The sequence below is a fragment of the Diabrotica virgifera genome, chromosome 3, assembly GCF_917563875.1.
Source record: "Diabrotica virgifera virgifera chromosome 3, PGI_DIABVI_V3a".
Lineage (NCBI taxonomy): Eukaryota > Metazoa > Arthropoda > Insecta > Coleoptera > Chrysomelidae > Diabrotica > Diabrotica virgifera.
The window spans coordinates 124,203,505-124,218,087 of NC_065445.1; the positions used below are offsets into that span (position 1 = coordinate 124,203,505).

Genomic DNA, 14,583 nt, shown 5'->3' on the forward strand with positions numbered 1-14,583 from the left:
ATATACGTGCTGGGCAAATTGAATATCTTCTAGTTTTCCCCCTTTGATTCCCATTTTTTTTTAACAATTTGTTGGTTGGCGTTGGCTTCTTACGTAGGCGGGACCGACGACTTTACATGCTCTTCGAAACATGGTGACATCTCAGTTAAATTAAAAATTGAAAACTTTATGGTGTCTGTGCCGGGGATCGGACACAGACCATCCGGTTTTACAAGCCAGTACCACAGCCTATGAGCTGCGAGTGCCACAATAGTTCTCTTACTTTCTTCCTCACTAATTTCTTACAAACTAATAGATTTACTTTACAACAACTGTTAATTTACTTATAGTAGCTCCATTTATTAGAGTATAATATAGTATATTATAAATATAAAGTCGAGATGAATACAGCTACCGGAACGAACCATGGCCGATGATAAACACTGTCGTCGGTCGTACACCCATCTAAACTTTACGCAGAGAGGATTTCCTTCACCGGCCATGGTTCGCTCCGGGAGCTGTAAAGTTTTCTATAGCAGGGGTCACCAATTATATTTCCTGAGGGTCCGTTTCGAAAACCTATGACACTTCCGGGGTCCGGAGTTAACACTATCTGTCTGGTTGTTCCAATTCGGTAAACAAATCAGAAGGGTGCAGTGCGAAATTTTTAGGCAGATATTGTATTTAACAGTTTTTTAATAAATCCAAAACATCACCTTTTTTGCTCCCGAAAATATGGTTTTAGCATTTTTGGGTCATCTTAAACAAAAAAGGATTTTCTGTCATTTTTCTCAAAACTTGATAGGTTTCAAGTTTTAAACGATTTATAATCTGAAAAATGCGAAAATAATCATTTTCGAAGCTTGAAAATTCATGTATACTTACATTATTATTTTTGCGGTTGTCAAGTGCCTAAATTGAAGTTTAAACCTTCAATTTCAAGAGTCTGATGAGTTATCGGGGTTTATTTCCATTTCGACCGTTTGTTTTTATTGGCGTATTTAATTAGCACATTGGCAATAATTAATTGAATAAATAAATAAATCATTAAGATAAAATATGTTAATAATAAATTATAAAATTTTAATAAATTGGAAGTTGGGCACTTTTCGCATCAATACGTATAATATGTATAAGTGCTACAGAGACGCACCATAAATTGCGATATGCGGCGGCTTAAAAGTCGAGTGGACTCGCATAATTACCAATTAAAAAACAAACGGTCTACATTGAAGTAAGCCCCGATTACTCGTTAGAATCTTGAAATTGAATTTATAAACTTCAATTTAGGCACTTGACAACCTGAAAACTAATAAATTTACATATGAGTTTTCAAACCTTGAAAATGCGTAGGTATTTTCACATTTTCAGATTTTAAATCGCTTATAACTCGAAAACTATCAACTTTTGAAAAAAATGACAAGAGAGCTTTTTTTTAAATGCAATTTTCGGGGCTAAAAGGTAATTTTGAATTTGTATAAAAATATTGTTTTGCCCGGCATCCCGGACCCCTTCTGATTTGTTTAAGGGGACATTTTTGAACAGGAATCCACAAGAAAACCCGAATCAGAAAATTTGAAACGGATTTGATTCGGAAACGGCCTCACAACATGGAGTAATATGGAAAGGAACCTCATAATATCCGATTGTTTTTGGCCACTGTACAGTTGAATACTTTCCTGGTACAATAAATAAAATATAAATTCATTGTGTATTGTTTTGATGTTCTTCTTCTTCTTCTTCTTCTTCTCGTTGTCCTTATGCCCTATAAGAGCGTCGGACTTTGGTATCACCTATCCATCTTTTACCCATTTCTTCCACGCCTTCCGGTCTCCTGCCATTTCCTTCATCTGTTGCACTGTTTTCCCTCTCTTTGTCCCGATTTCCTCGATTTGCTCCATCCACCCCTTTCTAGGTCTGCCCCTTCTTCTTTTCCCCTTTCTTTTGGCATCTGTCACCTTCTTTACTAGTCTGTTCTCGTTCATCCTAGTTATATGTCCAAACCAATTCAGTTTTCTTTTTTCTATTTTTTTTTCTATTGGTTCCTGGCTTAGCACGTTTCTGATGTTTTCGTTCCTTTCCCTGTCCATCTTCGTCTTTCCAGCTATTTTTCTCAGATGCTTCATTTCTGCTGCATTTATGGCACTTTCATGTCTCTTATTTGTGACCCATGTCTCGCTTGCATATAGAAGAGTTGGTACTGTGATTGTATTATATACATGTATTTTTGTTTCCTGGCTGATTTCCCGTTTTCCCAGTATCGTATTATTAATCGCATAGTATATTTTCGTAGCTTTCTTTGTCCTATTTGCAATTTCTAGGTCTAGCTTTCCGTCATTTGATATTATCGTTCCCAGGTACTCGTAGGCCGTCACCCTCTCCAATTCTTGTCCTCTACAGAACACTCGTGTTTCACCTCCAATCTCCTGCTCCTGCTGACCTATTTTCATCGTCTTGCATTTGCTGATGTTTATTTCTAATTTCATTTTCTCTATTTCCTCAGTCCATACATCAATTAGTCGTTGCATCTTTCTCGGGTTGTCTGCTATGAGAACGACGTCGTCCGCATACAGTAATCCTTCTATCATAACTGGTGTTAGGTGTGTGTAGCCTATTATTGTTTTTAATTGATTAGTCCTTATTTTCACGTTTTTAAATAATTGATCCATAATTATGACGAATAGGAGTGGGCTTAGGCTATCTCCCTGTTTTATTCCCTTGTTCATCCTAAATTCTAGTGATCTGCTACCTCCCATTTGTACTTTTTTCTACAACCACTATTCAAAGTGCACTTTTCTGCACGGTTTTATGTTAGCAAACTTGATATTTTCTCACAGTATAAGATATTTGACATTAGTGTGCAGCAAAATGACGTTTCTGTGCCGCAAAGTGACGTTTCTGTGCCGCAAAGTTCTTTTCTGCACAGTTGACTACCTCATTCTGAGTAACGTTATATTCTGTTTACATCCGTGGACTACCGCATTCTGAGTAACGTTATCTGTTTACATCCGTGGTTAAATTTTAGACAAATGTATAACCTATAAGACAATTACTATATTTAACTATAGCATAGAAACTAAATTATGGATGTTACAACTGTTTTATTTTACAGTTTTATTCTTATTAAACATTTTATAATTATCAAATAACCAATAAGGATTTAGCAACCTGTGCAAGAGAATGAAGTAGGTTTTGTGTAAATCCGTGACTGCATAAATATAATGTCAATAATGTGTAATAATTGTTTAAATTTAAACAAATTAAGGCAGTGCATTCATTTTTTAACTGATTTCTGTGCAATTTATTTAGGTATAAGGAATTTAAATTGATTAGTAGGTATTAATTAAATACAGTTTAAAATTTATCACATAGGTACCTATTATAATTAATCGTCGTTTGGAAATTGTGATTTTTATTTTTAGGAAAAACTGTGCTTGTAGAAAAAGTATAGTGTGGAACACGTGCAGAAAGGTAATTTCTCACTCGTTTGAATTGCGGCACTCGCTTGCGCTCGTACCGCAACTTTTCAAACTCGTGAGAAATTAGTACCTTTCTGCACTTGTTGCACAATATACTATTCCCACCACTGTTTTGATGTTATTATCAATAACATAGAAGTATTGTAAATTGTTATTGAGAATATTTTAAAAGTTAGGAATTTATAGTTTGGATGTTAATAACGTCTTTCTCAAGTTTTTACACATCTTCAGTTTTGTACATAGTTATTAACTGTCTGGAAATCCAGTTATTAAAACAAATTTAAAATAAATAATCATAGTTATACTAGTACGAAATGATAAATAATTTGTTATCTTTTCTACATTAGTTTCAATAAAAGCTGTTTGTTGCAAACTTATTAAATCTGAAAACTATTTTTTCTACAACCACTATTCAAAGTGCACTTTTCTGCACGGTTTTATGTTAGCAAACTTGATATTTTCTCACAGTATAAGATATTTGACATTAGTGTGCAGAAAAGTGACGTTTCTGTGCCGCAAAGTGACGTTTCTGTGCCGCAAAGTTCTTTTCGGCACAGTTGACTACCTCATTCTGAGTAACGTTATATTCTGTTTACATCCGTGGACTACCGCATTCTGAGTAACGTTATATTCTGTTTACATCCGTGGTTAAACTTTAGACAAATATATAACCTATAAGACAATTATTATATTTAACTATAGCATAGAAACTAAATTATGGATGCTACAACTGTTTTATTTTACAATTTTATTCTTATTAAACATTTTATAATTATCAAATAACCAATAAGGATTTAGCAACCTGTGCAAGAGACGTCGAATGAAGTAGGTTTTGTGTAAATCCGTGACTGCATAAATAGAATGTCAATAATGTGTAATAATTGTTTAAATTTAAACAAATTAAGGCAGTGCATTAATTTTTTAACTGATTTCTGTGCAATTTATTTAGGTTTAAGGAATTTAAATTGATTAGTAGGTATTAATTAAATACCTACAGTTTAAAATTTATCACATAGGTACCTATTATAATTAATCGTCGTTTGGAAATTGTGATTTTTATTTTTAGGAAAAATTGTGCTTGTAGAAAAAGTATAGTGTGAAACACGTGCAGAAAGGTAATTTCTCACTCGTTTGAATTGCGGCACTCGCTTGCGCTCGTACCGCAACTTTTCAAACTCGTGAGAAATTAGTACCTTTCTGCACTTGTTGCACAATATACTATTTTCTACAACCACTATTCAAAGTGCACTTTTCTGCACGGTTTTATGTTAGCAAACTTGATATGTTCTCACAGTATAAGATATTTGACATTAGTGTGCAGAAAAGTGACGTTTCTGTGCCGCAAAGTGACGTTTCTGTGCCGCAAAGTTCTTTTCTGCACAGTTGACTACCTCATTCTGAGTAACGTTATATTCTGTTTACATCCGTATACTACCGCATTCTGAGTAACGTTATATTCTGTTTACATCCGTGGACTACCGCATTCTGAGTAACGTTATATTGTTTACATCCGTGGTTAAACTTTAGACAAATATATAACCTATAAGACAATTATTATATTTAACTATAGCATAGAAAATAAATTATGGATGTTACAACTGTTTTATTTTACAATTTTATTCTTATTAAACATTTTATAATTATCAAATAACCAATAAGGATTTAGCAACCTGTGCAAGAGACGTCGAATGAAGTAGGTTTTGTGTAAATCCGTGACTGCATAAATATAATGTCAATAATGTGTAATAATTGTTTAAATTTAAACAAATGAAGGCAGTGCATTAATTTTTTAACTGATTTCTGTGCAATTTACTTAGGTATAAGGAATTTAAATTGATTAGTAGGTATTAATTAAATACAGTTTAAAATTTATCACATAGGTACCTATTATAATTAATCGTCGTTTGGAAATTGTGATTTTTATTTTTAGGAAAAACTGTGCTTGTAGAAAAAGTGTAGTGTGAAACACGTGCAGAAAGGTAATTTCTCACTCGTTTGAATTGCGGCACTCGCTTGCGCTCGTACCGCAACTTTTCAAACTCGTGAGAAATTAGTACCTTTCTGCACTTGTTGCACAATATACTATTAATTACATGCACATCTTAAAAGTACTCCGACTTAACATATAGTAGAGAGGAAATGAATGTAAAAAAACGCACATGACAATTTTATATTATAGTTTACTTAAATTCAAAATTAATGATTATAATACATATAACAATAAAGGAAAAACTCTTTACAAAATTAAATTATCAGTGGGAAGAATGCCATTTTTCATTATGTACAACTATCTGAAGTTTGGAGTGAGTTTGATGCAAATGATTCTCATTGGGAGTTGCGATATTCATCTGTTAGCTGAGATCTGTAACGATTTTTAATAAAGTTCATTATTGATAAAGCGGCTTCGCACACATAAGTTGAGTCAAACATAATATAAAGTTTCATGGCCAAACATTTTCAAAATTGCCAAACGCTATATTCTGAATTTAACGACGGTCCGCACAAAAGTAGCTCACGGTCCGGATGCGGAGCGCGGTCCGCTAATTGGTGACCTCTGTTCTATAGTACATATAGAACATTGTTTACTTAGTAGGAATCAGTGGCGGATCTACGGGGAGGGAAAATAGGGAAATTTCCCCTGCTAACAAGGACCAAAATCAAAGAAAAAAATGTTTGAAATATAAAAATATATTAGCTAACATTAAAGTTAAACCACAGACTGAAAAATTCACCCCAATAAATACGCTTGTTATTATAGGACAATTAAGGGAACTTAATGCATATATTATTATTTATGTTTTATATAGTTTGGGTTTACCTTTTTTACGTCTTTTGATTGATGTTTCATTAGAAGTTTCCCTCGTAAGTCTCGTAAGGCAAATTTCCCCTCCCAAGGCAAATATCTAGTTCCCCCAGTGGTAGGAATATGAGTCTCTCGTCTTTAAAAGTCTCTCTTTTCTTTAGAAGTTTCTCTGATCTGTAGAAGTCTCTCTCTTATATGCTACTGCGTTTTTTATTTTGAAATTTGGTATTATTTCTTTCTCCCCTTCCTTATACCCTTTTAGATGCCGGATTTGGGTTCTGTTACATATTCACCCATCTCTTCCATTCTTTTCTGTCTTTTAATATTATTTTTATTTCTTCAAGCGTTTTCTGTTTAATCTTTCCCGCATCTACAATAATTATTGATGTATCCATTTTTACTCGGTCTGCCATTTTTCTTTTTTGTAATATTTCTTGTTTCCTGATTTTTTCTCGTTAGTCTACTTTCATTATTTTATTTTGTTCGTTATTGGTTCCTGTTTGGTTATCCCCCTTATTGCCTCAAGTCTTATTCTATCCCATTTGGTGTTTCCGGCTATAGCTCGTAGATGTCTCTTCTCAATTGCATTTATCCTACTATTACGCTTTTTCTCTAAAGTCCAATTTTCACTCGTAGGTTGTATCGTCGGTATCATAATCGTATTTATAAATTTTCATTTTTGTTTCTTGGGACAATTCTTTTTTTCTCAGAACTGGCGCTACTGCGTAGTACAGTAGTTGTTCGATTTTTTTTGTTCTGTTAGTTTGAGGTCTACTTTTCCATCATTGGAAATTCGTTATTTAAAATATGATAAAAGTAATTAAATGGATAGATTTTGTAATAAATTTCTTCTCGCTTCGTATAGCATCCATTTAACATACTGTTTAGGGATGCCACGTTATTTGTAGCATATTGCATTCTTGGTTTTTAAGGTTTTATTTATACTTAAAAAATAAAAAACGAAAACCACATGTATGATTTTTTTTACCTTTTAGGTCACTTCGATTGCCGATAAACTGAACGTTGAATTTGCTTTAATTCACAAAGAAAGGAAACGCGCCAATGAAATTGCTTCTATGGTACTCGTCGGAGATGTCAGAGATAAAATTGCAATTTTGGTGGATGATATGGCTGACACTTGTGGGACTATTTGTACTGCTGCTGATAAACTCATGAATGCTGGTGCTAATAAGGTAAGGATAATTTTTATATAATATGGTATAGAGTATAGAGAAAGAGTTATTGCAATGTTAAAGGAGATATTTATAAAATATGATACGACATGCTACCAAAACCAAATCAAAGACTAGGGCAACATAGTTCCAAGCCATCTTCAAGCAAGATTTTTAACTTAATTCGTTTACTTGTTTTACTTTAGAAAACAACCGAATATAACGCAAGTTAATTAAACTATCTGGTGGTCTGATAAGTAAATATCATAAATAATATTAATTCTAGAAAGTCTAACCTTTTTTAACCACACATGTCAAATTTTAGCGATATGTGGCCATTATTATATTTTTGACAGAGAAAAATGATTCTCGATATCTCACTCTCATTAAACAGTAAGGCGAAGGAAACAAAAGAAAAGCAGGATAAATATCATAGGACTAATGCACCTCCAGACTACACTGTCAAATTTTGGTTCAGTGAATTTCGTAATGGCCGTAAATCTACAAAGTATGAACCTCGTACTTAGACGGCCCACTGCTGCACTTACACCGTAATATGTGAAGAAAGTCCACGAAATAGTTCTAGCTGATCGTAAAGTGAAGGTGCGTGAATAGGGCTTTTTATTCGCAGTCATTTGTTTCGAGCTTCTGTCATATGTCGTATAATCCGTGTATATTAAATATTATACACATATTATACATCATATGACAGAAGCTCGAAATACACGGATTATACGACATATGACAGAAGCTCGAAACAAATGACAATCGATAAAAAGCCCTATTGGCAGAGGCCACAAGAATTAGTAACGAACGCACTCTCATATTTTGAATGAAGTTGTGAATATGAAAAATATATCATGCCGATGAGTGCCGTGTCTGCTGACCATTGACCAAAAACATGATCGTGTGATCACGTCTCAGCTGTGTTTGGACCTTATGAAGCGCAACCGTCGACTTTTGGCGTCGACTGCTAAATACGATCTTACATAGGACAAACCAATCGTAGAATCCAAAATAGGATTTATGAACATTCCATATCTGTTCGCAATTCCGATTCAGTTTCAACCCTAGGCCAACACCATCTTCATACAGGTCACAAAATTGACTTTGAACACTCCAGAACCATAGCCCCCATCTGCTTCTATAAACAAAGGATTATCCGAGAAGCTATAGAAATCGAAAAACGGCCAAATTGTTTCAATAAAAGAGATGACGGCATCCATCCAGAAACCGTGGCAACACTGCTGGTAACGATTGATGAAACCTGGACCCACTAGGCACTAGGTACTTACTATACATCAGAGAACAGAATGAACGCACGGCAGTGGACTGAAGCCGGCAAAAGTGCTCCGAAGCATCCAAAAGTCGATCAATGGGTCGGAAAGGTCCTGTCCGTTGTATTTTAAAATTGCGAAGGCATAATTTTAATTGACTATCTTGAAAAAGGTTAAGCTATCAATAGCCAATGTTATTGTGCATTATTGGACCAACTGAAGTAGGAATTCAGTGAGAAACGGCCTCATACGGCACGTAGACAAAAAAGTGTTGTTTCTTGGAGACAATGCACCGACTCACAAAAGCGTTATGACAGTGGCAAAAATTCATTAGTTGGGGTTCGAATTGCTTTCTCATGCGGATTTTTCTCCTGATCTGGTCCTTTCTGATTATTATGTGTTCCCAAATCTGAAGAGATAGCTCATAAATAAAAACTTCAGCTCGAATGAAGAGATAATTGACGAAACAAGCATCTATTTTGCAGAGCTTCCAGAATCGTATTATCCGGACGCACGGCGTAAATAAGTTGGAAAATCTCTGAAATCGTTGTATTAAGAGCGTGGACGCAAATATTTTATTTGTCTTCTTCTTTTTCTTTCTTTACACGACAAATTACATGTAGTAAAATTCTCACTGGTATTGAGATGTAAAGATTAGTTGACAATGACATTGCCATCATTAACTTAGAGATGGCTTTTGAATGTTCTTTGATAACCGTTTAATCGCTTTAATTATTAATTCAGTTAATTAATATGATTATGTTTTAATGATTTTAGTTTCCAATCGTGTAGTAAGATTTTTCATCACGTGCTAAGTTTCATCTGTATTATAGTGAGAATTTTCTACCTAGCTTATTCTAGTGGGAATCTTTTTAGGTAGATTGTTTCTGTTTATTTACAACGAAGTTCCTAGTTTTGACAACTGTCACATTTAAGAAAATGATTCATAATAAACTTTTAGTTCTGCATCTAATGTCAAATAATCACTAGGACAACACAAATCAGCAATTTTAAGCGGTCGATTGTACTTCTGTAAGATTATTTCATGAATAAAACTCCGGCTCTTGTGTCTATTGCCAGGCAACAAGTTTTCGAAACATTGTCGCACTATTGTCAATTTATTCTCACTCTCTTGTGATATTAATGTTGACATTTTTCACTAACTTATGTATTCGGTGAATACAATAATTTATACACATATGTACTATACATATGCAGTGAGGACGTTTGAGTTGAAATACATTCATTTTCTCAAGAATGGGTGATTTTAGAAAGAAATCCCGAAACAGGTCGATTTTTATTTTTAAATTATGATTTTTTGGCATATACAGTTGAGTCCGCGAGTCTTTACCCGTGCATCATTAATACCTGTCGAGATAAAACACATACTTTTTATTTAGCATCATTTCTTCCACGCATGAAATTAATGACAAACCAGCTGCCGCCTGTTATTAAGTAAAGACACATGTTATTTTTATGAACGATTTAGACTCAGTGCATTGAAAAGAGATAGGTACAAAGAAAGACGATTGGGGATGTCTTCACAAATTTTAAGTACAATTTCTGACGTTTTGGTTTGTTTACTTTTGTGGCTGTCAGTTTGTTGAATTTTTTGCTGTTATTTTGTCGAATTTTTGCATTTTGAAGTTTTTTATAGTATACAAACACTTGTTTTCACAACTAATTTTATATTGGAGTTAGAAATTTTGTAATAAGTTTATGTTATTTTACGATAAATTTTGACAACGTACAAAGCTAACCTCATTGTTGACACAATTGAATGCTTGTGTTTAAGGTTCCGCCAAAGTGAATAAAATAACAAAAAGAAAATATGTTATCGAATTTTTTTATAAATTGTTTATTTATTTATTAATCGATGATAATAAAATAATTTATTAAGCTACTTCAAATGTAGCTGTAAATATGCACCACACCAAAATTTTAAAGCAATACTTAAATTTGACATTCTATTTATTTGATAACGTCAAATTTTATACTATAACCCGTGATCGGAATAATATCCACGTGCCGTTGCGTTTAGTAAATTTCCGACTTATTTCGTATGCTTTAAATGATGACGCACGGGTAAAGACTCGCGGACTCAACATATCATACTAGTGACGTCATTCATCTGGGCGTGATGACGTAATCGATGATTTTTTAAATAAGAGTAGGGGTCGTATGATCGCTTATTTGAAAGGTTATTTAATTCTCTATTTAGTATACAAACATTAATATGATTATTTATACAGGGTGTACAAAAAACTATTTTTTGGATTAAATTATTTGAGACAAAAAGAAGAATGTATGTAATTTATTTAATTAAAAATACATTTTCTGTCAGAAAACAGAAAGATGTTTATTTAAGAAATAAACATTGCATTTCGCTTAAATTAGATGTTTAAACTGCTATAATTCAGGTGGGTGGCAGCTTTAACATTGAAATTTAAGGGAAACATACACCGGCGCCCATACAAAAATTTTCAGGGGGGGGGGCAGACGTGAAAATGTTGCACATTATATTTTGTATACTTGAATAACCATATATAGTTTAAAGCACCTGAAAAGCTAGATGGGCGCCCATGGAAACATAATATTTATTTGTCAAATAAACATTTTTTCTGTTTTCTGACAGCAGTAAAATGTATTTTGAATTAAATAAATTACATACATTCTTCTTTTTGACTCAATTAATTCAATTCAAAAAATAGTTTTTTGGACACCCTGTATAAATAGTCATAAGTCATAATAATGTTTATATTACGGAATAGAGAATTAAATAACTTTTCAAATGACCCCTACACTCATTTAAAAAAGTCATCGATTACGTCATCACGCTCAGGTGGATGACGTCACCAGTATGATATATATGCCAAAAAATCATAATTTAAAAATAAAAATCGAGCTGTTTCGGGATTTTTCTCTAAAATCACCCAATCACGAAAAAATGAATTTATTCCAACTCAAAAGTCCTCGCTGTATAATAAAAATTAATACTCGAGAAAAGAGAAAAAGTTATTCTTTTAATAATATATTGTTACTATGGGACTCTTAGATAAATTTTGAGAACATCTTTAACAACAAAATACTTGTATCACAGAATATATCCTGGTGTATTCTATGCTTGGATCTTCCATAAATACTAAACAATAAATAACTTTTTATTAATTTCATGTCTTAAATCAATTCTTTATCAAATACACTATCAATATTAATATTATCTAATAATAAACACCTCAAAATATTCACCCGTGTTGAGCTGCCCCCCTCCCCCACTTGCAAAAATTAAAAAAACAAATAGCCCTGATTTATGAGCTCTCATATTCCACAAATTAAAAATTTTGAGCTCGTTCCACTGAGCAGGAATTTAATATTTTAGTGGGGGGGGCTGAGCCCCCCCCCACTAATTTTTTTTAAAAATAGGAATATTGAATCGATTTTTGCGGCAGAATTACGAGCTTTTTATGAGCTCTTGAAATGATGTAGTTTCGATTTTTGAGCTCATCCCCTTCACCCCCAAACAACCCTTTAATTGATTTAACTTAAGAGAAAAATGCTGAGGAAACTTAAAATATATCGTATTGCGGATATAATTCCTATAGCTTATATATTCTAAGAATAAACTATTAAATCACGTGCATTTCGATTATTGAGCTACAACCCCTTCGCAAGAAAACTACAGCATCTTCCCGGCTTAAGAGAGAGTTGAACTTAAAATGCATTAAATTAATTATTTGGCGACTACATATCATTTAACAATTTATGAGATCACAAATTACGCGCATTTAGATCAGTAAATTGCAATTTATTTTGTATAGTGCAGTCACTGAAGGTAAAAATCAACGATTACCTTCAATTTCGGTGAACCTTCATCGATTTTCACGAAAATTGGTCACTGGTTAGAGGATACCTCAAGAAACAAAGGTGACATGGTGCCACCTTGCGCCTTTACCCTGAGGGTGGATACCGCCCCTTCTCGGGGGTGAAAATTATTTTATAAAAAATAACTGCACAAATCAATAAAAGGACAAATTATAAGCTACATTTGTTATATAAAGTTATTAGAATAAGTCAATACTTTTTAAGTTATTAAAGATCAAAGATTTTAATTATTCGTGAAAAAATGCATGTTTTGAAGCGGTTTTTTGTAAAGCGGTTTGTAGCTCAATAATCGAAATGCACGTGATTTAATAGTTTATTCTTAGAATATATAAGCTATAGGAATTATATCCGCAATACGATATATTTTAAGTTTCCTCAGCAATTTTCTCTTAAGTTAAGTCAATTAAAGGGTTGTTTGGGGGTGAAGGGGATGAGCTCAAAAATCGAAAATATATCATTTCAAGAGCTCATAAATAGCTCGTAATTCTGCCGCAAAAATCGATTCAATATTCCTATTTTTAAGTAGTGGGGGGCTGACTGAGCCCCCCCCACTAAAATAATAAATTCCTGCTCAGTGGAACGAGCTAAAAATTTTTAATTTGCGGAATATGAGAGCTCATAAATCAGGGCTATTTGTTTTTTAATTTTTGCAAGGGGGGGGGGCAGCTCAACACGGGTAAAATATTCCTGAAGCCGTGTCTAATATTTAGTAACCTTGTTTGTCACTGTCTTGTCACCACATTCTGTTCGTCTGAGTGCATTGTATTGTATGACAAAGATAGCGAATGTTCGATTTGGAAAATATCACCATGGACAAGGTGTTCATTTTTTCGAATTCTGAAAAAACTAATAAATATTTTTGAAAAATTTAAACGCAATATGAAAGAATACATTATTACTGAGGGAAGAAAGTCCCTTAGGATAAAAAAAGTTTCATTTGAATGAGATATTTGAAATTAAATATCACACTAAATTTTCTATTCTTTTTCACCCCTGTAACTTATTAAAATAAATATTATAGAAGTTTTCAGGGACTTTCTAACCTTGGTAATAACGTAATCTTTCATTCTGCGTTTAAATTTTTCAAAAATACCTATTAGTTTTCTCAGTATTCGAAAAAATGAATGCATTTAAATAGCATTGGAGCCGAAATTTTGCGCCTATCACCTTAAGCTAAAAAAGGAGACTATATTGAATAAAATAAAAGAAATTTCTGGAAAAACAGGTTTTTCATTTCAAAGGGGGTTACTTATCAGACCATCAGTATTTGCTAATTTATTTGCTGATTTTTCTTATTTCGAAGAAATAATAATTATTCTCACTCCTCTGCTATTATCTTGACCCTTGTGTATGCACGATACATGATACTAAGTCTAAAATATTTCACATCTCATTATTTTTCTATTTTTAGGTATACGCCATCTTGACTCATGGAATTTTGTCAGGACCAGCTCTTTCTAGGATAGAAGCAGCTCCTTTTGAACAAGTCGTAGTTACGAATACGATACCGCAAGAGGAGAATATGAAGATCTGCTCCAAGCTGGAATGTATAGATATTTCTAGAATCTTCGGGGAAGCTGTACGGAGAACTCACAATGGTGAATCCGTATCTTATTTGTTTTGTAATGTACCTTATTAAGATATGGACATAATAAAACCTTTTTCAAAAATATAGCTTTTAAATATCTTCTAATAAATAAGAAAACCTATAATAAAATTATGAAATAAGCCATAGCTTAAAAGTCCTAGGAATTTCTATATTCTATAATTTGCAGTTCACGTCCCATCATTGCAAATTATAGAATTCCCTCATCCTCCTAGCTTCAGCATCCGATTGGCTTGCATTTTTAGAAGCCACGGAGGTGTAACTAGAAAATGGTCCCAATAAAGTTTTTAATTGAATATTCTTTTATATTTTATTAAGTTGAAAACTTTAACTTCTATTTAGCAGATGTCGCTGTGACACCTAGACCATTTCGTTAGTTGCAATA

At 33.2% G+C, this 14,583-nt stretch overlaps 1 protein-coding gene across 2 annotated transcripts in view; it reads left to right on the forward strand.

The window, feature by feature from the left end:
* Positions 1–14,262, forward strand: part of LOC126881297 (ribose-phosphate pyrophosphokinase 2-like) — a 29,711-nt gene extending 15,449 nt beyond the window's left edge. For both annotated transcript variants that reach the window (XM_050645493.1, XM_050645494.1), the window contains exons 3-4: positions 7,257–7,454; positions 14,004–14,262. In XM_050645493.1, coding sequence (XP_050501450.1) covers positions 7,257–7,454; positions 14,004–14,231 — 426 coding nt within the window. In that variant the 3' untranslated portion in view covers positions 14,232–14,262. The remainder of the gene's footprint in view (positions 1–7,256; positions 7,455–14,003) is intronic.
* Positions 14,263–14,583: the final 321 nt, after the last annotated feature.